The sequence below is a fragment of the Chanos chanos genome, chromosome 3 (genome assembly GCF_902362185.1).
Source record: "Chanos chanos chromosome 3, fChaCha1.1, whole genome shotgun sequence".
Classification (NCBI taxonomy): domain Eukaryota; kingdom Metazoa; phylum Chordata; class Actinopteri; order Gonorynchiformes; family Chanidae; genus Chanos; species Chanos chanos.
In genome coordinates, this window is record NC_044497.1 from 29311403 (window position 1) to 29336303 (window position 24901).

The window sequence follows — 24901 nt, forward strand, 5'->3', positions numbered from 1 at the left end:
AATTATACAATTAAGTGATTCCTCAAGATTGTGCCATATTATCATATCTACCCTCTCCGAATACTGAGCCATGCAAAAACATAAAAAAGTGATTATTAAAAACAAAATCATAAAAAGAATGGAGCTTCCGACCACTGGGGATGACTTCTGACCATCCATTCCAGGACCAAAGCCTACTCTGTCTATTTACATGTGTATTTGTGTGTGTGTGTGTGTGTGTGTGTGTGTATCCTAAGATGAACATGAGGAAATAAATACATAATACATCTCTATATACAAAAGGATGAGGGTACACAGTGCTTACTTTAAGAGGAATTCAATCCTCTTTCAGGATTGCTGCTTACATTCATTCCACAGACTCTCTCTTTCGTGTGTGTGTGTGTGTGTGTGTGTGTGTGTGTGTGTGTGTGTGTGTGTGTTCCAAAGCTGCTTTAGAGTACAGGCACCACCAGTTTATTATCTGTTTCATGATGGTTAACACCGCAAGGGGCCAACATTCAGCAGCAGTTCAGAGCAAGCAGCTCAGAAGACCTTGGTTCTCTTGCTGCCCAGTGACCCATGCTAAGGGAAAAAGAGGTAGAAAACAGAGAGGTGAGGAAAAATAAAGAAAAAAAAATCATGCACAGTGATACTTACTAAGACACATAATGCCAAAAGAATCATTTGTGAACACAGACCCATCATTTGGTGGTGGTGTTTTTTGTTTTTTTGAAATAGAGATTTGCTCCTTTTCGCTCCATTCCTACCTTAGCCTGTTTGTAGAAATGTGGAGCAAGCTCCACAAGCCAGGCTGATTCCACTGCCGTCACATCACGCATGTAGTACTTTGAGGTCTGTACCACTTCATTAAAAACCACCCTACAAAGAAGGTCACAGAGCAACTGAGAGATTGTCCCTGCATTTCATGGTTAACCAGGTACAGTTTGTTGACATGTGACCAATGCAGTGAAGAAAAAAAGTTTGACCTTTGAGGAGAAGTTCACATACCATTTTGGGGGCTTCTCTCCATACAACACAGAGTTTGGATGAATGTGAAGCTCTCGATCATCCCTCAGAGTCCTACGACCACAAGACGGAAGAAAAATAAAGACATTTTCGCCGATATCTCGAAGGAAAAACTGCGCAAAAACATTGCAGCTTAAGTCTTAAATCTACACCCAGGTCTCGGAATATGCTGGAAAAAAAGAAAGCCAGCTCACCTGTAGGACCCAGAGTGGTGCAAGCGTGCAGCATTTGCAAAGAATCCAGACACGATACACTTGAGGATCACGTCTGGGTCACCTGAAAGGACAAAATGAGGTTTTAAGCTCCAACAGCACTCTCAATCTACCATACAGAGGTAGCCTAACCCAAACAGATTTTGGCCTACCCTCACTGGAGGTGCGGGGCACCTTGAACTTGTTCATGAGACGTCGTAGCTGCTCTCTGACAGTCACGGCACGCGTGAGACCTTTGTAGTTCAGGAAATGGTCCTGACACCACTGAGAACTTTTCTGGTGCTGGAAAAACAAACAAAATCCTTGAGCTAACAATCACTTTAAAAGACCAAGTCACGAATAAAAATCTGCTAAAAACAGCTATTACCTTGACGAAGGCTTCGTATACATTCAGCATGGTGAGATGGTCACCTTCAGCTACCGCAAACTTTCTGTGTTCTCTGGCCTGAGGTAGAAAAACGCAGACAGACATGGAGAATGAGTGAGAGAGTGAGAGGAAGAGCGAGAAAACTCAACCACATTGCCAAAGGGAAATAAGACAACAGTACCAGCTCTCAGGTTCTCTGCACAGAGTTGAGTGCACTAAACATTAAGGTAAGAAGCAGCAGGGTGAGAAGATTTCACGACCGCACAGTTACCGACATTGGTTTAACAATCATCCCTCTTCGCTCCTCAGTCTCACACATCAGTAAAAGAATTAGAGCATCATTCCCAGAACTCACAGCTGACTTCTTCTGACTGGGTGGCACCACAAAAATATTCTGGATCTGCATCATGGCTGCTATGGTGACAATCTCCTTCGAGCAGCCAAAGTTGCCCGACTCCAGAAGCATCTTAGAAAACATTGGGCTGAGGGGAAACTCAGCCATTCGCACACCCATAGGGTCAGTCAGACGTCCATATTGGTCCAAACCTAATCAAAGAAGATTAACAGATCAGCTCTGGAACAATCAGAGGAAGAGACTAATACCTCGATTCTGTCAAACCACAATAAAAAACACGGATGTTGATTCAACACTGTAATAATCTCACCTCCAAGAGCATAGAGAAGTTCCAAAGCCTGAACCATAGACTGGGCAGGTGGCGGCTACAAAACAAATGAGAAATACCTCTGTCAATAAACACACTGTTTCTCTCAAACAGGTTAAGACTTATTACTCAATTAATCAACTTTCTCGCTATGATACACTATTATCCAGCCATGGTTCCTACACTCACAGACAGAAAGCTGAATCGCAGCACGTTGTCGATACCCAGAGCTTTCAGCTGCAGGATGACAGGGGCCAGGCTGGTGCGCTGCATCTCAGGAATCGTGGAGGGAGGTAACTCCTCATAATCCTCCTCTGACGGGGGACAGAAAGAACCACAACAGTGGAGTTAACAGCAGCCTCCATCGTAGAATTAAGCAGACTGTGAAGTCACAATAGGAATCTATAGGAATGCGTCCCGTCTTTCACAGCAGTACCTGTGTAGAGACGGAAGCACTTTCCCGGGCGATTACGGCCAGCCCTGCCTGCTCTTTGAGAGGCCGACGCTTTGGATATTGGGGTGACAATCAGGGATTCGATCGCAGTGCGCGGGTTGTAAGCCCTCAGCTTGACAAACGCACAGTCGATGACAAACACAATACCATTTATGGTGATGGACGTCTCTGCAATATTAGTGGCAACCACCACCTGGGAAGGGGGGGGTATGAAAACATAACTTCAAAGACACAATACACACAAATCTCGCATGTGTAGTACTGGGAATTAAAATGAAAACAAAATGTTTGTAAAATATGGGATATACGCAAGAAGTATTATAGACAGACAAAAATGATACTACACAGTCCAGAAAAGTTCACCTTGCGAACAGTAGGGGGCATTCTTTCAAACACCTTCATTTGTTCAGTGTACGGCAGGCCGGAATACATGGGAAGGACTCGGAGGTGTTTCTTCATGCCGTAACGGGACAGCGTCCGCGCTTGTTCCTGCAGCATAGATACCACCTTCTCCACCTCTTCCTGTCCAAACAACATAGACACTTCAATAAAGTACATACGTGGCAGGTGAAAAATCGCTTCGAAAAATGGACGCACATGCACAAACACACACACCTGTCCAGTGAGAAATGCAAGCACATCTCCATCATCCTCTGTCTCATGAATCTTTAGCACAGTCTCCACAGTGGCTTTCACGTAGTCAGGGACTGGGCTACAAGCAAGAAAAAAGAACAGTGGTCTGGTTTCACTGGTTCAGCCTCAACAGCAGAACAGAACATATCAACATAACATTATGGACATGATTCACACAATTCTCTACACATAAAACCATATGAGACTGTATTGTGCAAAATACCGCTATTATAAGTTCAAAGTTCAAAGTTCAAGTTTATTTAGAGCCAAATATCGCTATTTAAAGTCTCAGCGGGCTATACATGCCCACAACAGACAAAACAGGACATTACCCCCTGACTTAATGCTCATAGCGGGCAAGAAAATACTCCCCAAAAACCCATTATGATGAATATTCACATTCTGTCATCAATATAAAATGTATCATCCATAACAGTATTAAATATAGTGTTTATTACCTGACTGTGTAAAAAATATCCACAGGGAAGGTGCGACCCTCCACTGTCAGAATTCCACATGTGTCCTTACTAGGATCTCCAGATTCATTCAGGTTGAAGAATTCTTGAAATTTCTAAGATAAAAATATTATATCAGAATTACTTATTACAACACCTTTCATTCCAAATACCGAGCTACAATTAAAGAAAATCTTGTTTCTGAGAACTATAATTAAGTTCATGTATTCAAGGCGGGAAAAAAAAGTTTTAAGCAATGATTAGATTTGAAATGAAAGTGCTGACTGTGCAATTTACTTGCTGAATGGAATACAACGGATACCAGTCCATTCAAAACACCATTCAGCTACAGTCCCTGAATGTACTGCCCTATCTTCCCTCATTAATCTCTTCTCATTTATCCCATTGTCTCGCTCTGACGCAGCACTTCTCCACATTTGTTTAAAGATTAGAATAACCTTAGCATCCAGAGTTGCAGAGGCCACAATCAGGCGAAGGTCTCTCCGCTTTTTCTGAATCTGGGAAAAGTAAAGGAGAAGAGTCAGAAAAGGATATAAGAGCAGAGGATGAGAAAAAACTTATCAAAACATCCATTACTGCTTTTGCTGAACCAAAACTTAGTCAATGACTTGTGAGGATAAACAAGACACTCTGAAGCAACAGTCACAGCTTTTCTTTTCCCACATACAGATAATGATGACAAAAGAAGGTCTAATAATGTCTACAAAGGTCTGATTTACAGCTATTTCAAAAGACATATTTCACCTTTTTCAGGAGGCCAATGGCAATATCCGTGTAGAGGGTTCTCTCATGCGCTTCATCCAACATCAGAACACTATAGAGGGAAAATAATGTAAAACACCTTCAGTCCTGTCCTCTTTACAAGCTTATCGCATGTTTAATGAACACCTGTGGTGCTTTCTATACTATTCTCTATTGCAATTGTCATGTGCTGTTTTATCGTGCTGTTGAGTCCTTTTAAAGGGACAGTTCCAGTGGAATGACAGTAGGACACATTACTGAATGAACTTTACCTGTACTTCTTCAAAAGTGGATCAGCCATCATCTCCCTCACCAGCATTCCATCTGTAAGGAACTGAAAAGGGGAAGGCAGAACAGATATGTATCAGTCACAGGAGAAACAGACAACTAAGATGTCAAATGTCAGATGAACATGACAAAACTGTGAGGACTAGCGTTTTTGTAGAGAAAAGACTGGCACAGGCATTGTTTGTTCACATGATGTGACAAAAGATAAATACTCGACCAGGGACAAGGCAACACAGAGGAGCGTAATGATTCACAGCGTACACAGCGTTTGAACCACCCCCGAAAAAGGAGGAGGAGGGCAGCTGTCTCCATTACCTTAATACGGGTGGCATGGGGGTCAGAGCAGTCGTCGAATCTGATTGTGTAGCCCACCTCATGCCCTAGCACTGCTCCCCGCTCCTCTGCTACACGATTGGCAACCTATGAACAAACATCCATACAGATCCATGTTTGATTCCTAGTCAGCTATAGGCAGTCCCACTATTGCTTTAAAATGAGAGACTGACAAAGAAAAAATGGGCTTTATTACCGAAATAGCTGCCACCCTTCGAGGCTGAGTCACCCCAATAACCTTTCCCTCTGCTGCCCATCCTGCCTCCAGCAAATACTGAGAGGGGAAAAAAAAACAGATGACACCTAAAGAAAAAAAGACCTTGAAAAATGCAAATATTTCCTCACAAATCCTCTTCCCCTCTCAGCTTCATATTGCAGGGCAAGCTTTCCAGAAATAAGCAAAAAATACTGGCTGACAGATCAGTCAAATTCAACCTGACTCAGGATTACTTGACTGAGGAGATCTGAAAAACTTTGAAGTGCAGCACTGACCTGAGGTATCTGTGTGCTTTTCCCACATCCCGTCTCTCCAACAATCACTACAGTCTGGTAGCTCTCCACCAAGTAAAGGATGTTGTTTCTGTGCTAAAACAACAACAGAATTGTCCACATAATGAATAAACATACTATTACTTAATTCAAGAGCACTACTGCAGAAAAGAACTCTCAACATTCAACTCTATAAAAGATGTAGGCGTGTTATTAAGAGAGTTAATATTAGCTCAATACGTCAAAAATACGCTAGGTCTTATGAATATTTTATGATCTGTACTTCGATAAGGAGAACCTTACTGAGAAGACAAATGTCCTAATCATCAAATATTCATAATTAATGTATTGGTTGAAGTGTTAGCTTGATAAAGGGGAAACGTTGTAAGATACCCTAAACACTGGCAGTTTCTGACGTTGCTTCTCAATGGACAGAGCCGTGTGCGGGTTATAAATGACCGGAGAGCCAGTAGTCTCTGTTGTCAGCTCTCGCTCCTCGGTAACCCCGGGAGCCTCCGACCCTGCATAAGCATAAATTATTGACAATTATTAAATTATACATTAGTTTCAGAGCGCGGATATAACGCGGCAAAATTAGCAAACACGAGTGCTTAAAATCTCAAAGTTGTAATACCATGTTTTCTGTGACTGCACTTCAGCTAGTAACAAATGACCGCCATGGTCGCTGAGGTCGTTTGCCTAACGTTAATTGAAACTGACCAGCCACCTCACGTCCACTGCCTTTGATTCATGACAAGGGCTGCAGCTTAATACACAGAATTTCCCATGACAGAAACTGCAAAATGATTCAAAGACTGTTTAATTAGTTTTACTAAAAGCAGGTGATCTAGCATGGGTTGCCAATACGCAAAGCGAGATGCTCAGGAGGCGAAAAGTCAATGACCACTGCAGAGGCGAAAACACAACGCAAGTTAAAATGAAATCGGAGAGGATATGTATAGCCCCTAGATTCTGCAGATATGTTCTACAGAACTGTTCACCACACCAAGTGAACAAGATGTGTACATATAAGGAATTCTGTTAATTATTCTGCCATTCATTCTTACCGGGTTTCCAAAATTTCATCGTGGAGTGGGGCGCCGCCATCTTGTACCATACGTCATAATATTTTCCAAAACTTTGTGAATGGACTACTATTTGTCCACAAGGGGGCACTGAGATTACATTTGACCTTCCACACCTCAAAGGGGGACCTCCTGAAGCGTTGGTCACGCCTAAATTCGCTTCCATCGCCAAACAAGAACTCTACACAGGTGCAAACAACTTTACTGAGATCTTAGTCCCCAGTCATCACTTGTCCCGTTCTCGCCGATTTCTGAGGTTGTGGTGCCATGCGAAACTTCAGGTGGCAACAAGAGCACAACAGAGCACATGCAACTTCCGGCCTCAATATTTCTCTTATTGTCCGCGGTCGTTAAAAGGTCAATACATTCTTGGTCAAAAGCTACTTGATTATAATCCGACGAATAATCTCTGAAATTACTGAAAACAAAAATGAATAGGTGATCTTGCTCATTTGGTCAACTCGCCTCGCTTAAGTAAAGCCAATTAATCCCTTCTTGAAAGCAGCCTGCCGAAAAGTCTAAAGACATTTTTCACATGAGCACCAGAACTGGCCTAAATAGACTACGTATTTGCATGTGCTATGTGCAGTGTAACTATTCTTTGGAAAATGGAGACAAAAATACTTTGTGGTGAAATAATTGTTTCTGACTATTTTTAATTTCGTTTAAATTAACAAATAAACAACACTGAAAATATTTGTAACCAGACTGTTACAACCCTTTATAACCAGAAAGGCTTCTTGTTGCAATTCTATGAAAAGTCACTTTGTTGTTAATGTTATCAGTCTGAACATCCAGCTCAGGATTACATAATACTGAAAAATACAAATATTTTAATATTTGGTGTCATTTAGACTAATAAAATTATTTATAAAAGGCGAGGTGAAAATAGACAGCTGAAGATAATTTGCTAAGAGTACTGCTTGAATGTTTTGAGTAAAGAGAAATCATATTGGCTGTTTCCCATTTATCGTCTGTATGTGTGAGAATAACCTTTTTCCTGATTTGAATCCAGATTAACAGGGAGCAAATCTATGAAAACAGTTTCTCTCTGGAACCACGTTTCAAGAACATACTCAAGGAAAAAACCCTCCACACTCTTGTACTTTTATGGTTGAATGACTACATTCAAACTGGCACAGTAATGTTTGTACTTGCCCTTATGTATCTTGAAAAACAAGTTGTTCTTTAAGATGTTTACCAAATATTTCTTGCAATTATTCTTAGAATAAACGATTTGACATTGAATTATTGTGTGCCTCCTTGAACACTGTTTTGTTTACTTATTTTTTTGTCAAAGGATATTTAAAGTTAGCACTCACAGTAATTTTATTTTAAATTACTGAAGCTCTTTAAAAAAAAAAAAAGTGTAAGTATATATGTAAGGGACACATCTGATATTTTTGATGTGGTAGATATGAAACCTAAATATTTTGGTGAAAACACTTGTGGCGTTCTTCTCACACAGAATTACTGAAGATTATGTGTCCATTTCCCACGCACAATTTGTAGATTATGCTTGGATAAGATCAGCAAATCTGTGCAGAACAGTGCAGAGTTCTATATGCCAAAAACAGGCCTAACAGCTAATGGAACACGTACGCAAAAGAACAATTTGTTCAGCTAGCAGAAAAAAAAAATTATTCATATAATAGATTACAGCATGTTTGCCTCTTCCATTGACCTATACTGTAAAGCCTTCAATGTCAGGGTACAAACACTTCCAAAAAACTCAGGTGAAAACATTCTGCTGATGTAGTGCTATATAAACCTCTTTATAACAAAGTCTGTATATACCATGAGACTGAATAACCAACTTTGGGCTTCTAACCAGCACCAATGTTATTTAGACCTGAGATGACAGTAGAGCAAACAGACAGGACATACTGTTTACTAGTAAGTGAACACAATACATGTTTTGGAAAATCTGGGGCAGACAAAGCCCATGTTTAATACGATTCCCAAAAGACTTCGACCCGAAAATACAGTCTCTCAAAAGCCTTATGTATACTTGGTACAGTAGGATCATAACAAGCTCTCCCACAAGTACATTTGCCTTCCATTGATACATTATAAAATACTGAGACGTACGTTACATCATAGGAGACAAAAGAGAAATACAAATAAATCATTGATACGTGGATGTGATAAAATGGAAATTGTACAGAATTTACAGTCCTTTTAAATTAACTAGTCATAACATGAAGTAAGACTATTTGATTTGAAAGCTAATTCTCAAAACAAAAACATGGTAAAATTAAAATAAGTTACATTTTCCTGATGGACATACTGTTATTTGTAAGAAAACAAAAAAAGACAGCAAAAGAGGAACACATTTACCATGGCAGTGCATTGAAAGAACTAGCTTAAAACTGACAAGGTTGTATTCGAAGCATCATACTCTTATCCTGCCAAGTGGGAACTTATCCTTGACATCTCAAGACCAGGCAGGACGCGGTATGTAGTTTCGAGCACAACCCGTGACCCAGAGATCTACACAGGTCAGTAAACCAAATGTACCCACGTACATGTATCATGTACTCTCTTTCAAGGATGCTTTGTGCTGCTGGTAACATCTCAAGTGCCTTGAAGTCCAAAGTTCCTTCCAGCCATTAGATTTTATGTCATTCGTATGTTCATCTTGCTCTTGCTCTTAAAATGGTAATTCCATCAGTCATAATGTAGTGCTGTGTAAAATATTATCCATACCACCTGCATTAAAAGGACAACACAACAATATTTAGTCATGTCTCTGTTTTTCTATGCAAATAAAGACTCAATGAGCACAAATCAAAACAATGACAGATAATCATCTTTGGTTAAATCCATTAAGCGCTGCCTTAAAACTCATGTTCCAAAAAAATTCAAAGCATTCAGATCATTAAAGTGCAGTGTCCAGAACCAAATAAGTTCAATTTTTAAAATGTGGAGACATTTACAAATGCACTATCACCACTTATTTTGTAGGTTTAATACCCTTTTTTCATGAAAGTTGCTTTCATGATTATCATTTTTACCATTATTAGTGCTAAACTACATGGGGTTTTTTTCTTTAACCTTAATCCAGGTTACATTTTTTTCTAGACAGCAAAGGTAGCACATTTCTGCTTTTGCATAAAAATCTGGTCACTACCACTTGGAGTACTTAATGGTTCCGTGTATGATACAGTTCATCCATCCATATAGTGACTCTATATGGATGGATAGATACACAGAGAGATGGCACTAGGGGTGGAAGGAAGAACATAAGTATTTTGTACCAGGAACAGTGTAAGGAAAAAGACAGTGTGAATATAAGTACCAAAAATAATGCAAAGGAAGTCATGAAGCCTTCTTTGGTGAGCTCCCATGTACCCCCATATTCTTCCTCATCCACCTGTTGGAAACTGCTGAAGTAGACATACAGGACACCTGCATTGATAATGCAGAATCTGGAGGAAAGAAATGCAATAGAAGCATTCTCAGAACAGACTGTAAAGGATGTTTGTGTCACGTATGCTTTTGTTTATGCCCATTGTCTCAAACCTTCAAAAAAAAAGTGGTTTCTTACATTGCTATTCCCAGGAATCCTTTCAATGGTGCTATGCCCCATATCACTCCAAGAACGACAGCAATGACTTGTCGAAACCAGTAGATAACATCTAAAAATTCATCCTGTGGAGAAATGAGAGTGAGCGTAACTACAATGGTGCAACGAAACACCTACTCGGATGTGTGACAGTATTTAACTGGCTTTTAAGCTGTTTACACAGATGCTTTGAAGCCGAGCTAAAGAATTAAATAGATTCATGAAGTCATTAAGCCGTGGTTCCCAACGTGGGGTAAACATTTATGATACATCATTGTAATTTAGTATTGAGTGTGGTTTGGAGAAAATCTGCGTGTGAGCTAGTTAAGTAAGGAATAAAGCACCTCAATTGTCCGGTGTGAAGATTAGATTTCATAGACTATTTCACGGTCTGTGGTTAACCTGTACTGAAGGACGCCTAAGATAACAAATCAGCGCATGTTTCATGAATCAGAATGGTGTCGCGGCAAGACAAAACGAATCATTATGTCTTACGTTAATCCTCACTCAAGACCATGTTTAAATCCTTCGACAGACCCAAAATCACATGATGCAAGTCTTCAAGCTAACCTAGCTAGCCACCATTATCCTGCTAACTTGGCATTGCAACTTAACTATGTAGCTAACCACTTAAACCCGGCAAAGATATCGAAGTGTTAGCAAGTCGAGAAAAGGCTGAACGTCAATATACTGACCACATAAATACAGATACATCTTTGATAATCTAGCATTAGCGTTATACTGCGTAGTTGTAACCAACCTTGTCTTCCCAGACAGATTTACTTTTGAACGCTTTGCTCCATGTGGATTGCTTCACACCACCATTGGAAAGATGATGAACTTCTTCCTTTCTTTTAGAGCTGTTAGTCATTATCTGTAACTACTACGGAGTACGGTTCGTCAGTCCAGATTATTTACCAGAAAAGCACTCGGCTATTCTAAGTGATTTTTATCCCGATCCTTGTGTTGGGCCGACACCACCAGATCTTAGAAAGATTTCTTTAAAAAATAAAGACACTGCTGACTCCTCAAATTGGTGTTAAACGGACTAGGACATGCGCATGCGTACATACAGTTTGACCCTGTCCTAGTGGCCAATTACCGAATGCGACGTCGCCACCGTAAAATGTGTTGAGCTCTCAAGAGTTGTTCAAAATTAGACAGCGCCATCTAAAGTTGGAGTAAATGCCCCGAAAGAAATAATGAAATCGAATGAATGAATGAATGAATGAATGAATGAATGAATCCATTCGTCCATTCCCCTGTTTCTTTTTTGCATGGTGTGATGCAAAACGATTTAGATTTACGGTATGTATTAATATCTCTAGAAACGTAACTTCTCTTGTCATAAAAGGTCTCTGAAGATTAAAACAGCAATTAAACAAATTCTTATATACAGCCATTATGGTTCATTTTTATGCTCTGGTGACTATGATTTACAGTGTAAAACCTGACCGCTGCCATAAACTGCACCTGAAATAGATTAAATTCCATGTTAATACTACAGTTGGTTTTATTCACTTTCTAATAGGTACGATGGTTTTATTCACTTTCTTGAAATTTTACTTACCATTTCAATTGTGTACAAACAAATAAAACCATGCCACAAACCTTTCTATGTAAATTCTGGCAAATGAAACAAAAGTTACTGACTCACAGCTCTTTTGCATAACTTAATATGTTGTCTATTATTACATTTTAAAACAGCATTTGTACCCACAGCATCACCTGTCCCTGCACCCTAAACTGTATAAAATGCTTCATATTCTTTCAAACGATGTATCTCTTAAGATATATCTTACGCCTATAGCACATCGCATACCACCTCACGTTGGTTATATGAGGAGTTGCTTTGAGCCATAAAGCATGGCCAAACGTGTGCTCTTCAAATTAACTTTTCCCCTCTGGCCGGTTCATGAGCTCATTCCGATCACTGGTTTGGTAGTCAGTGACGCTTTGGATCACGTGTCCCTGGCCTGGGTACGTACGTCGTAGTTTCTTTTCCCTTCTCTTACAGCCGAGATCGATTCGAAATAAACAAGAACTAGGGGCCTTTGTCGGTCCATGCCCTGGTGGCCGATATCACGTTTACTATGAACACCTAAGAGAGAGGTTCCACCCCCACTTCAGTTAGCTCTTTCAGAATCCTACATCTCTCGTTATTTATTTATTTTGTTTCACTGGTGCTAAGCGTACAGTTTCCTAACGTATTTTCTTTCTCATATATTTCTTGGACCAAGTGCTGGGTAAGTTCAGTTTCATGGTTTTACATATGAAACATTGTTTCCATGTAGTTACGACACAAAGTTGTAGTTACAAGCCAGCCTACGTTACCTTTTCTTTGCTACGCAGGGTAATATAGTTTACTGGCTACACGAAGTCGCTTGTGTAAAATGGCGACAGTAGGTGGGGGGCGCCGAGTCTAGTTTTGGGGTATAGTGTTTTCTTCTGTACCGAATAGGTAACTATTTTGCCAAGATGTTGGTAGCCATTGCCGTTGCTATCACTGGCTTTGGGCATGAAACTTGAGCGGTCGGACAGCACGCGCCAGGTTTGCCTCAAGCAATAATGTCGGGAATTCTCTATGTTTGTTAATGTCATAGTGAAGAGGTATCTTTAATTTCATCCGTATGTATTGTTTCAGTCTTATTACATACTCTAACGGTAGCTTCATTTATGAGGCTACAAATTTAAATGTTTATCGACAATGTTTGCTCCAGTCGTCTCCTCATGACGAATGGTTAAGTTACCAGTGATCATTGTTCTGGTGGAGTTTTTAAAATTGGATTCACTCATAAACTGGGCTCGTTTGCGTGATCAGAGCCCACCAGCCATGATAACCATGAGCGTAACGTTAAGCTACCATTAGTATAACATTATATAGAATATAATAGACTCTCCAGATATATGATAGTATGAATAAACAGTCAACAAATTAAGGAATGTCCAAATGTGCCAGTTGAGATTGTGTAACTGCTAAACTGTGACGAATGAGTTAATGAAGAGTCATTCTGTTTAGTCTGTTATTGTTGTACCTGTTTAAAAAAAAACCCCGGACAGTTCAAGACCCCTCAGATGACTTATCAATATGTTTTTTGTGTTAGATTGGGAGCATGTCACTGGGTGGAATCATCCCCATGTCTACCTCATAGTAGCTCCCTCTTAATTTAGTCCATCACTTGACACACCCCTCAGTATGGTATATGCAACACGCTAATGTTTTGTTTTGGTTTTTTTCCTGTACCGCCTACTTTAGTGATCATGATATATTAGAGTGTTGCCAGAAAGCATGCCTAAGTGCTGTGAAGTCATGCTGTAATGTAAATGTAAATGTGACCCATGGCATACCAGAGGTAGAAGACATTTAGAAAACTAGAGCTGAAGACTGTGAGTGCGCCTCTCCACAGCCAAAGCTACAAAGGTCACGGTCATCGCAGCAGAGGCTTGTTTGTATGAAAATAAAGAGATTAACATTGTTGAATGGTCAACCAGCCATACAATGTTTGTAAACCCACGGGTTGAGGTTGACCTGCCTTTTTAATATATGTGCTCTTGATAGTTTTATGTGCCAAAAGTTGTATTCTCAGGTACTGGTTGTTTTCTTGTCCTTGAAACATTACCTATTATTGAACTGGTTAGCAGAACAATGTACAACTATATTTTAAGTTATGAATTACTCACTTATTTCACCATTTGGCAAATCCATGTAGACGTCAGTCTAGTTATTTTCAGAACAAACCGTTATCAGTTAGGGAGTAATAATTCAGTTCATCAGTTAGAATTCCTAGTTAAGACATACAATATCATAAAGAGTCAGTTTTGAGTTATGTTGAAATGTGTATACCTTTTAATGTGGTCTTTGTCTTTTTATTCTTTTTTCTCCTGCCAGTAATGTTTTTCTCCACATCCTAGGTGCACTAGATGCAAAACTAAAGCAATGCCCAAACAAGACAGTGAAAGTTCCCTTGATGGCAGAATGAGCCAGCAGTCCTATGAAATGAGCAGGATGGGAGAAAGCTCCTTCATCCTGAACTAGCGTTTTTGGTCAGCAGGCGCTGGCATTGCAGTGCCTCGCTGGTTAAGAGGCTGTGATGTCAGCCATTTTAGGTTGGACAGCAGAGCGCGTGGTCTGCCGCCATTTTTTTTCCCTTTCCTTTTTTAACTGAGCCTTAACGCCTGAGGTGCTGGTCACAGAGAAATCGTAGCCTTTGCTCCTCTGCTGGAGACCAAATGCAACGCTTTACATGTTATTCCAAGTCTTAACGTAGGCCTATGTTCTGATATGGGAAGCTTTCATAAAGCAATGTTAAGAAACAAATTATGCAACCAAAATGAATCAGCACCCCTGGCACAAAGGCACGTAGGCCGCTCTTTCCCGTATTAACAACAACAACAACGAAAAAAAAAATAGAGGCTTTCGTTTTAGAGATGTGGTGCTCATAAAGTAAAATACTCTTAGAATTTTGGTAGATTAACTTTTATAAGTACCCAGACTTGGAACACTGTGTATCCTCGTTTCAGGTGAAGTAAAAACAGGCCTTTGCCTCAATTTAGGCAAACCAGATTGGTTCACCATTTGAAAATGGGGCAAGACAGTTGAGCTGTAGAAAGTAAATGAGACAGCGCGACTGTCATGTGCAATTCTTGTGTTGATGTATGTTGATGCCGATGACCACACCTAAGAGACACGGACACCGAATGAGGCACTGAAATAGGAGCAGGGCCAAGACTCTCCAGTCACATTTGTGTGTGGAAAAAACAAGCCTGCAAGAGCCAGAAACCTGACAGTGTGTGAGGTGACTACTGTGTGCGTATTTGTGTGTGTGTGTGTGTGTGTGTATGTGAGAAAGAGAGTCTGGGGGGTTGAGGGGGGCTGGTTGCCATGGGGATAGTAACACATCAGTGGCGTTGCCGACCTGTCTCCCAACAGACCGGGCCGAACTTGTTGAGAGGGAGAAAGAGAGAGTGGGGGAGGGGAGAGGCAGGCAGACTGTTGGAGGAATGAACAGACAGACTTTATAATGGTGAGACCAACTGGAGCAATTCAGTGTAAATCTTCTCAGGTGTAGGTTGGTAACATAAGAACTATGCTGAGAGAATGGCCCTTTTAATGTTTAGTCTCTAAATCTGGCCCATTCGTGGAGGGTATAGAAGCCGATAGGCACACTAGTGATATGGCTGAGAGACATACAAGACATGTGGCGTGGCTTATGTGTTCTCTGGCATGACAAAAATCACTCTATCTACCACTATCACTGCACCTCCATTGACAATGCCAAGTTTGCCAATGAAGCAATAAAAAAATGTTCTTTTTTTTGTAACTGTGTCTCCAGAGGATTGCTTTGCATGAACTATGTAAGCTGTCTAAAATGACTTAGAAACACAAGGGGTTCAAGGGGTTTTGCTGCAAGCTCTCTCTGTTTACTGCTGTAACTTGTTTGTTTTCTGACGTTGCAGTGAGGGGAACACTTAAGTTAATAATGATAGTTTATTTTAAATAAATTTTGCAGTCATCCAGTAATGCTTTGAAACTTGTTTTTGAGTCAGTAAAATGTGTGCATGTGACTCAAAATGGATGTAGATAAATACACAAGTCGATTTTTTTGCTGAGGACATATTTGGTTGCTTGTTTGAAGGACACATGTGTCTTTGGTTGTGTGGCGATTCACATGAGGTTAAAATGGCTGTAGTTCCAGCAACCCAGCCACAGTGCTTCTCAGGGAATTGGCTGATGTGTCAGAGCTTTGTGTAAAGGGGGGGGGGGGGGATTTATATGGAACACTCAGTGCATATGCCTGAGGCTAGTGTAATGTTATGATTGAAGATTTACATTGATTCATGTTTGCTTGAAGCTCATTCAAACCAGCTAAACACGAGCAACTGCAGTATGGCTCTCAGGTTGTCCATTGGCCGAACAGCTCACTTTGGAACATTCCAGAGGCTTCGAAGTGCGCCAGGGAGGAGGAGGGAGGGGGCTTGGATGGGGAGGGAAGGGAGGAGAAGGAGGGAGAGAATGACAGAGTGAAGGACTGTGCGATTGTTTGGGGGAGGTAGTGGGGTGGCAGAATAGGGATGTGTGGGTGTGTTTGGGTGGGGGGGTGGGGCATCTGGGCAGAAATTGCCATGCTGAAACACCTTATTGCAGTCTCTTCTCCACAACAGTTAACAGCACCCCCCCCCCCCTTACACACATATACACATGCACAATCTCACCCTCTCCCCAACCTACTCACCCATCCCCCACTTGCCTTCCTCTCACTCCCTCATTCCTCCTCCCTCAGGGTCTGACCCACGTGATGATGGTTGGCCCTGCCCACTCTGCAACTCCTTTGTGTTGGTCATGTGACACTCAAATCTTGGCAGGGTTGTGCCCCTTTATGCAGAACTGTGTGGCAGTAAGGCCCAACTTAAGGACTTTCCCATCCTCTGGGTATTGTAGTGGAAGGTATAGGGGAATAGTGGTGTGGTGTTTCCTATATTATGGCAAACTCTATCTTCTGTTAATATACCCTCCCACAGTCCTTCTGTTTGTTGAAGGGAAACAAACTGTGTTGCAAACAAATGTACTCGAGTGTAGACAACAATTTGGACTGGTCAGTGAATTCAAATAGACACGAATGTGGATGTGGCACTTGGTTGAGTTTTAAGATTCTGGTAGCATCTGCGCTGCTTGGATAAGGCTTTTCATCAGCGAAGCCTTAAGTAGGATACGGTTACAGCTGCAGTGGCTGTGCAGAATTAACTCTCCTCGGTGGTCATGGGAAATGCACCAAGGCGCTTTCTCCAGTGAGGATACCGTACACTGCCGAGATGTCTCCCACAGACTACACCGATTTATTGAATCACATCAGACCAGTTACATTGCAGTGCTTATTTTTGGAGGGAACTGTGCCGCCTGCAATGTAAGGAAGCTTGAAAAATTATCATTACTCAGAATGTCCAGTGGCACCATTGTCTTTTCTCCATTAGAATTAAGCTATACCAGAAAGAAAGGAAAAGCACCCATCCATGAAACTACTTGTTTGTACTATAAACAGGCATTACAAACTATCTGTAGGGGCCACCAAGGACATGAAGAGTGTAGCTAACTAATATTTAGAATAACTATAATTTATAGTGTGACAGATATATGCTTGTATGATTCGTGGTCTTCCATATGTAGTGTTTTATCACGTTCAAGGTTTTGTAGTCCTGCTAGGGCCATGTCCTCTCTAGAGAAAGGAGTCCTTTGGTTTAGTGTACTATGCACCTTTTTTGGTGGCAGAATAAGTGCATGTACATGGATTCTAGGATTACAGAATGAGATGGAGGTGACCTATATTTTCAACAGGACTGGCAGATGTGAGGGAGACATTTGGGGTGGTGAGGTGTGCTGCAATGACCTCTGTTGCTATTCAGTTAGGCTATTATTTAGGCTAGCTGTTGTTATGAAATTGTGAGCTCCTGTTTTCCTTGGTGTGTTGCTGCTGTGTGTTTGCTTTTTGTAGGGTCATTGCCGTGGAACAGCAGTGAAATGTCATGACACAGAGGAACAACAAGTAAAGAAGCTTTGGGGGATGTAGATCCTTTCACCTCCTCTTGTACCTTGAAGTATAAAGAGAAATACAAAAGACAAGAATGAGTGATTTTAGAATAGTATGATTATTCTTGATGGAGTTACTGTCTTTTTGAAAGGCAGTCACTAGTCTGTTTTGTAATTGCACAAGAAATGTGTGGAGGGAGAGTTTTAGAGAGTAAACAATGCCCGAAAACAGAGAATGAAAGGCTGTAAAGTGTCTTTGGGTACAAACATATGTGAAGGTAGGGTTTGTATTTTTTGCAATGAACTCAGTTTTAGTTTTGATGGTGAGTTCAGAAAAATTGATGGTCAAAACCCTAAAATTCACAATCAGCATGCCTTCCTTAAATTAGATCTTTAAGTGTCTATTTAGTATTTTTCAGTGTACTTTAGATATGTTATTAGAATATCTGCATGAAAAAGAAATTATTCCCAGGGAGTAGCTCAGAAGTTTACCATGCAGCTTTAATTTAAATGCTGGAAAAACAAACAGGGGTTACCTATATTTTCACCACTGTTAAAGTTAAAAAAAAATCATTGGCCTTTTTAAAATGTTTATTTCATTTCTCTCACAGGTTCAAAATCTGATGCCCTTAAAACACCTCCGATTTGGAAGAGGATCACTCTCGGCTGACTGATGGTTGTGTTCCTCTTTTCCATGGCCAGCCCCTAAGGTGAAGAACGCAGAACTTCAACCTGACTGCAAGTGTTTCAGGGAGCAGACGCTCATCAACAGCCATGGCTAGTAAGAGGAAGTCGACCATTCCTTGCATGATTCCTGTCAAGACCATGCATCTGCGGGATGATCTTGAACAGGACAGCCTGTCCTCCTCCTCTACCAAGGAGAGTGGATCTGGAAAGGGCGTTGTAGGTTTAGGGGAGTGTTCTAGGCATGATGCAAGTGATTCTCATAAAGATGGAGGCACTTATACTTGCAGGCCTTGTAATTTTGAAACTCAAGATCTGAACCTGTTCCTAGACCATGTCTACAGTGGGCATCCGGAATTTCGCTCAGATCCTAGCTTTCATTGTGTTGACTGTGGCGTAAGTGCGGCCAAGTTCGAGGGGCTTGCCCTGCACAATGCCCGTGTCCACCCCAGCACTGTTACAACCACATTGCAACTGAAGAAGAGGGACAGAAAGGTCACGGTGGAGCAAAGCCTGATTATGGGTCCTGGGGAAAGCTCCAGCTCCAAGGAGTCAGAGATTTCCATCACCAAGACTCCTATCATGAAAATGCTCAAGGGCAAGTCAGAACCCAAAAGGATTGTAGTTTCCCATCCTCCCACTGAGGAGGCAAGACTGGACCCTGCCCCTGGCAGCAAGCAAGTGGAGAAAAAAGACCCTCCTGCAGTGACAGTTACGCATGTGCCTACTATTGTACATAATGGGGCAGCAAGCAAAGTCACTCTTCCATCTGCTATACAGATAGTCAATGGTTCTGGAGCTTTGCCCATGCTGAAGACAGCCATCACTCAAGTGGTCTCTGTTGTTCAAAACAGGAGTATCCACCAGCAGACTGCCCCAATCCCAGTCTCCTCTTCCCCTTCCTCTTCATCCTCATCCTGCTCGTCATCCAGCTCTAAGAACCTACCCAAGGTTATGATTCCTCTTAGCAGCATCCCCACCTACAATGCATCCATGGACAACAGCAGCTTCCTGAAAACCTCCTTCAGTAAGTTTCCATACCCTACCAAAGCTGAGCTCTGCTATCTGACAGTGGTCACCAAGTATCCAGAGGAGCAGATTAAAATTTGGTTCACAGCACAGAGGCTTAAGCAGGGCATCAGCTGGTCGCCAGAGGAAATTGAGGATGCTCGTAGAAAGATGTTCAACACAATTATTCAAACAGCGCCACCTGCTGGTCAGCAGCAACAGCAACGTCCGACCCACCACAGCACCCCTCAGCAAACCATCACAGTTCTGCCAGCCTCCCTTGGCCACACTGGCATCCCCCACATCCTGCAAGGAAGCCTAGTTGGACAAGGAGGGGTTATTGTCACCCAGCCCATGATGGCTAATGGAATACAGGTCAGCAGTGCTCCTGTGGCCCTAGCTGTGACACCCAAGCCACAAGCAGTAGCTAAACCCATGATGCAGGCCAGGCCAGCTGCTGCCTTAGTTGCAGATAAAGGGATCAGCATGGTCGTGGGCACAGTGGGGAGCAGCAGCAGTGGAAACTACACCATCAGCAATAGCAGCAGTGGAAGCAGTAACAGCAGCAGTAGCAGCAGTACAAACAGTATTATTAGTAGTCATAGCACAAACAGCAATAGCAGTGTGAGTAGCATCAGCAGTCATACTAGTGTGATTAGCATGAGTGGAAGCAACAATGGCAAAATCAACAGCAGCAGCACCACCAACACCACCAACAACAGTAGTAAAATCAGTAATTCTAGCACTGCTAAAAGCAGTGCACCAAGCAACAGTAATGCTAAAACAACTTCTGACAGCAGGAGCAGCAACAACACTATCAAAAATAACAGTGAAAATAAAGGCACAACTGATATCAAGGAGGACAGTGATATTAACATGATTGACGAAACCAAGAGCAGCAAAAATGAATCCAGCACTACAACCAGCACCACCACTGCTACCACTACGTCTACTACTACAACTACCACAGATTGCACCAGCACTCGTAAAACTGATTCCTCATCACCAGCCCCAGCCGGTACATCCCACAGCTCTCGCACCCTCCCCAGCAACAGCTTCTTGGATCCCAGCTTTTATAAGAACAAGAAATCTCAAGAGCAGCTGGCTGCCTTGAAGCAGAGCTTTCTCACTTGTCAGTTTCCCAACCAAGAGGAGGTCAACCGCTTGACAAGTCTTACCGGTCTGTCTGTGCGTGAAGTACGCAAGTGGTTTAGTGACCGTCGTTACCATTTCCGCAACCTTAAGGGCTCACGGTCTAGCTCTGGAGGTCAGTGTTCAGCAGCCACTGCAACCACCTCCACCACTACCACATCAGCTGCTCCCATTGACCTCTCAGATAGCATGGTATCCGCAGAGAGCCCGAAAACTTCTCAGAAGGTGCCGCTCAGTCCCTCGCCACATCAGCAGACAACATCACCTACCACCCCTTCGCGACGCACATCTCATCCACCGTCCCCAACATCGCCCACCACCCCTGCACGACGTCCACCACGGCCACCTTCCCCTGATTTCACAGCTATACGGTACAAAGAGCGGGAGCCCCATCAAGTCCGGGCTCTTGAAGCTAGCTTTGCCCAGGACCCAGTCCCCTCTAGTGAGGAGGTGGACAGATTACGGGCCGAGACAAAGATGACAAGACGCGAAATACATGGTTGGTTCTCTGAGCGGCGAAAGAGGGTGGCAGCAGAAAAGAAGAAGGAGGAGGCAGAAAGGGCAGAGAAGGAGGAGGAAGAAGAGGATGAGAATGAAAGGGACAAGAGCAACATCGCAGTTAAGGAGGAGGTAGATGTGAAAAATGATACAGAAGATCCTGTACCTGAATCGTCATCACTGCAGGTCAAAGATGAGAAACAAAAGGAGGACATTTCAGGTGCAGAGCCAAAGGTAAACCCTATTAAGATCAATCTAAAGATGCTCAAAGTAACTGAATCGAATGGCAAGCCTGAAATGGAAGGCAGTCCACCACCTCAGACTGAGCCTCTAAAAGTGCCTCCCTCAGTCTCCCAAAAAACCACACCCGTTCCATCTCCGTCCCAAAAAGGAAAAAAGACAGCTGATCAGCTCCATCTGCTGAAGCAGGTCTTTGCACGAACACAGTGGCCCAGCAGCCCCCAGTACGATGAACTGAGTGCCAAAACTGGACTTCCTCGACCAGAAGTGGTGCGCTGGTTTGGAGACTGTCGCTATGTCCTCAAAAATGGCCTGCTCAAGTGGCTGGAGAGTTACCAGTCCATGGCAGATGAGGAGGACTTCCAGAAAGGGAATACCAGTGTGCTGAAGGAACATCTGGATGCTCATGGAAAAATGGATGAGAACCAAGTGACTGAGCTGGCACAGTCAAGTGGTTTAACCGAAGACCTGGTGAGGCGATGGTTCACTACCAAGGCTCCCGTGCTGTCAGGGGATGGAAAGATGGAGAATGAGGAGGCAATGGAAATCAAAGGATCACCAACAGCAGCCCCATCCAAAGGAGTGGATGCCATGGCATTAGTGCAGGAGGACCAAGGAGAAGTTAAGGAGGAGCAGATGGAACATTTGGTGGACAGTAACGTGTCAAAAGATCAGCCTTTAAAGAAGACCGCTGAAGTAATATCAACAAATGCTTATCAAGGTTAGTGTTTTCTTTTGTAGTAGTTCAAGATAAGCTAATAATGATGGCATATCAACATAAATCAAAACTACACTGATTGTTATCAGTAGTTTCGATTGATTGTAACTTTTGCAGCAACTTACCGTTCAGGCTCTTCAAGCCCTTGCTTTTTATGCAGCAGAAATATCATTCAAAAATTAAAAATGTAAACATTTAGAAAGAGGGGTAGAATTCTTTTGATGAGGGATATCACATTAGATATGTAAAATATCTACAATACAATAAAATGTCCCATTAATATGAAAAAGGTTTTGTGTTAGATTTAAGGGTGTCATATTCTAAAGTCACTATTGACCTATATTGATCTAAATATTTTTAATCAGTATTTTTAAGTTCTCAGCAAGCAACAGAACTTTATCCTGATTTTACAAATGAATGTCACGTGACTGAGTAGTATAGTGTAGATCAGTCATATCTAACAAAATAGGCATTTGTGCCATTCCTTCAAATCATCGATGTTCTTAACAAGCTGGAGGTTGGCTAGACATTCTTTATATTAATTTGAAATCTGGTCTATCTCTGTGACCACTGGTGTTTGCATTTTGTATTAAAACTTTTATGTTTGTATTAAATTACTTTTGTTTCTGGGAAATGCTTTGACACGCCTATTTGCCTTTTTTTTCTTAGATTTATACCCATGATATATGTGCACAGTTTTGTCTAAGACTTCCAAAATATTATATTCGGTAAATAAAATGACACGCTAGTGATTAACCACAAGTTACATCAAATTCAATGTGATTGTGCCATAGGATCTGATAGTGGAGGAGGAAGAAGGAAGCATGAGTGAACGAGTGTGTGATGGAGAGATGAAGCCTTGTGGGATGTACAATACAGGAGGCCTTTTATGGGAGTTTTTTTGTAATGACTGAATCTGATTGTAAGAGGAGCGCTGAAGATGGTCTCTATAACAACCAGGACTCCCATTTTTTTATACGTCAGTTATGAGAACCAACATCTCTTCCTTGGGAGGTCACTTTGTTTACTCCCCCCGCCTCCTTTGCACCCCTCTACCAGCCTGCTGTTTGGAGAGGAGGAGATGGCATTGTGGAGAGAAACAAGTTTTCGCTGGAGGAAACACCCCAGTGAGAATGGTGGGAGGCAAATTAGTTTTTAGGAAAACACTTGGACTGAACAGTTATTGACAGTTATGGATCCTCTGGCGGGAACTGTCGCTGTGTTGAAGCAGAGACTGTTTTTAGGAGACGTAGATTTGGGGTATGCAGCTCACAGAGGGCCCCCCCCCCCCTTTTTTTTTTCCATGTGACTGACAAAATGGCACCTAGGAGACATTTGTGTAATTCATAGTTTATGCATCAGTACTGCAGCACATTCATCATGGTTGTTTACTTGGATTTTTTTCCTAAGAAAAAGAAAATAAAATCATGACTGTAAAAGTGTAAAAAAAAAAAAAAAAAAAAAAAAATTCAACAAAAACAACTTTCACCAGTTCAAACATACCTAGGTCTGTTGTATAATTTTTACAGATGTTATTTGCAGAATAAAAAGAATTTTAATGTAAAATATGTATGTGATTCACTGCATTTTGGAAAAAAAAAAAAAAACAATCTGACAGTAGTTGAATAAGTACTTTATTTAATTCTCAGGCTTGAGTATGTTTCATATGAAAGGCAAAATTAAAATGTATACTTTCCCCCCATATAGCATAGGCACATTACAGAAAAGGCTTTGATTGTAAATAAGAGCATGGTAACAAAACTGATGTGTGAAACAAAGCATAAAAAAGCATACATGACCAACAGGGAATCTTTCATTTATGTGTATATATAAATAAATATGTATATAAACACAGAGGCACATGAAAGCAGATGCAGGATGACAGAGACAGATTTGCACAGCAGGATAGGCCTTCATTAACACTAGAGAGGGATCTGACACTATGGGGGGAAAAAAAAAGGATCAATGACATTAAGAGAAAATATTGTGTGGCTGAGGGGGACTGGCGATAGAAATTAACTCCCTTAGGAGAATGGCTGGCATTGCCTTTTTTTCCTCTCTCTCTCTCTCCTCTCCCCTGACTTTGCTCTTAATTTGTCTGCAGATTTCCTGTTCCTGTATCGTACTTGAGTAAATTTGAAGCACAATTCATTTAAATATATTATGAGGCATACAGTGCACAAAAGGAATGCTTCTCAATTCAACACAAGCCCAAGGCTGAAAGAAATGGTGGTCAATGCACGTACTGTATGAAGACGCACTGCTTTTTCGGTCTGTTCGATTCTTCCCTCACACATCTTGTACCAGTTCCAAACTATATGGCTTTAACAGTACATCTTTCCCTGCTAAAAATATTCTAACATGATGAGTTAGGCTTTTCTAATGTATAAGATTCACCCAGACAGGGAAGTGTAGTACACTGTACATTTAAAAATATCGCTGTTGAGTTAGCCTGTAAACATCTGGTGTTTCCTCCACACCCCTTCCTACAGTTCAGTCCCTGACCGTCTGTCACACGGAACCAAATGTTCTAACAGAGTGGGTCACCCCTGGAGAACTCTCTCTCCTAGCAACATGGAAAAAAAAAAAAAAAAAAGATTCCAAAAAGAACTGTGAAGCAACAACAGCACTGCAGAGTCACTTCCTGACTCCTCCCATAATCCCTTACCCGTCGCTTCCTGTGAAAACACACCTGGGTTTCAGTGTAAGAAGAGCCAGGTCATAAAGGGGGTCACAAAGCAGGATTTTTTTGTCAGTTAGCAGGAT

General features: G+C 41.7%; 3 protein-coding genes across 3 annotated transcripts; 1 reads left to right on the forward strand and 2 right to left on the reverse strand.

The window, feature by feature from the left end:
- Positions 1–483: 483 nt before the first annotated feature.
- On the reverse strand, positions 484–6767 carry dhx35 (DEAH-box helicase 35). The gene is made up of 21 exons (XM_030768935.1): positions 6728–6767; positions 6054–6181; positions 5664–5756; positions 5368–5445; positions 5154–5258; positions 4823–4884; positions 4554–4623; positions 4247–4306; positions 3792–3904; positions 3316–3412; positions 3064–3222; positions 2683–2893; positions 2436–2560; positions 2250–2304; positions 1940–2130; positions 1585–1662; positions 1370–1499; positions 1200–1281; positions 988–1059; positions 747–858; positions 484–561 (listed from the first exon to the last, which is right to left on the reverse strand). Exons 1-21 carry the CDS (start codon positions 6765–6767, stop codon positions 523–525), a joined length of 2100 nt encoding a protein of 699 aa, XP_030624795.1. The 3' UTR covers positions 484–522.
- Positions 6768–8655: 1888 nt separating this feature from the next.
- rab5if (RAB5 interacting factor) lies at positions 8656–11350 on the reverse strand. The gene is made up of 4 exons (XM_030768955.1): positions 11074–11350; positions 10296–10399; positions 10047–10176; positions 8656–9457 (listed from the first exon to the last, which is right to left on the reverse strand). Exons 1-4 carry the CDS (start codon positions 11182–11184, stop codon positions 9416–9418), a joined length of 387 nt encoding a protein of 128 aa, XP_030624815.1. The 5' UTR covers positions 11185–11350; the 3' UTR covers positions 8656–9415.
- A 1174-nt stretch (positions 11351–12524) lies between these two features.
- On the forward strand, positions 12525–23413 carry zhx3b (zinc fingers and homeoboxes 3b). The gene is made up of 3 exons (XM_030769408.1): positions 12525–12559; positions 18447–22138; positions 22930–23413. Exons 2-3 carry the CDS (start codon positions 18610–18612, stop codon positions 22965–22967), a joined length of 3567 nt encoding a protein of 1188 aa, XP_030625268.1. The 5' UTR covers positions 12525–12559; positions 18447–18609; the 3' UTR covers positions 22968–23413.
- Positions 23414–24901: the final 1488 nt, after the last annotated feature.

Bases quoted from the DNA above. Each gene is read 5' to 3' on its own strand.
- dhx35 (XM_030768935.1), bottom strand. From the start codon at position 6,767: ATGGCGGCGCCCCACTCCACGATGAAATTTTGGAAACCCG. The intron at 3,905-4,246 runs GTTATTCTAATC...TTTTTATCTTAG, and splicing joins CTGCAACTCTGGATGCTAAG to AAATTTCAAGAATTCTTCAA. The intron at 1,060-1,199 runs GTGAGCTGGCTT...TTGTGGTCGTAG, and splicing joins CACCACTCTGGGTCCTACAG to GACTCTGAGGGATGATCGAG.
- rab5if (XM_030768955.1), bottom strand. From the start codon at position 11,184: ATGACTAACAGCTCTAAAAGAAAGGAAGAAGTTCATCATCTTTCCAAT. The intron at 10,177-10,295 runs GTAAGAAACCAC...TCTTTCCTCCAG, and splicing joins GGATTCCTGGGAATAGCAAT to ATTCTGCATTATCAATGCAG. The intron at 9,458-10,046 runs GTACTTATATTC...CTTTTAATGCAG, and splicing joins CTTCCTTTGCATTATTTTTG to GTGGTATGGATAATATTTTA.
- zhx3b (XM_030769408.1), top strand. From the start codon at position 18,610: ATGGCTAGTAAGAGGAAGTCGACCATTCCTTGCATGATTCCTGTCAAG. The intron at 22,139-22,929 runs GTTAGTGTTTTC...ATTGTGCCATAG, and splicing joins ATCAACAAATGCTTATCAAG to GATCTGATAGTGGAGGAGGA.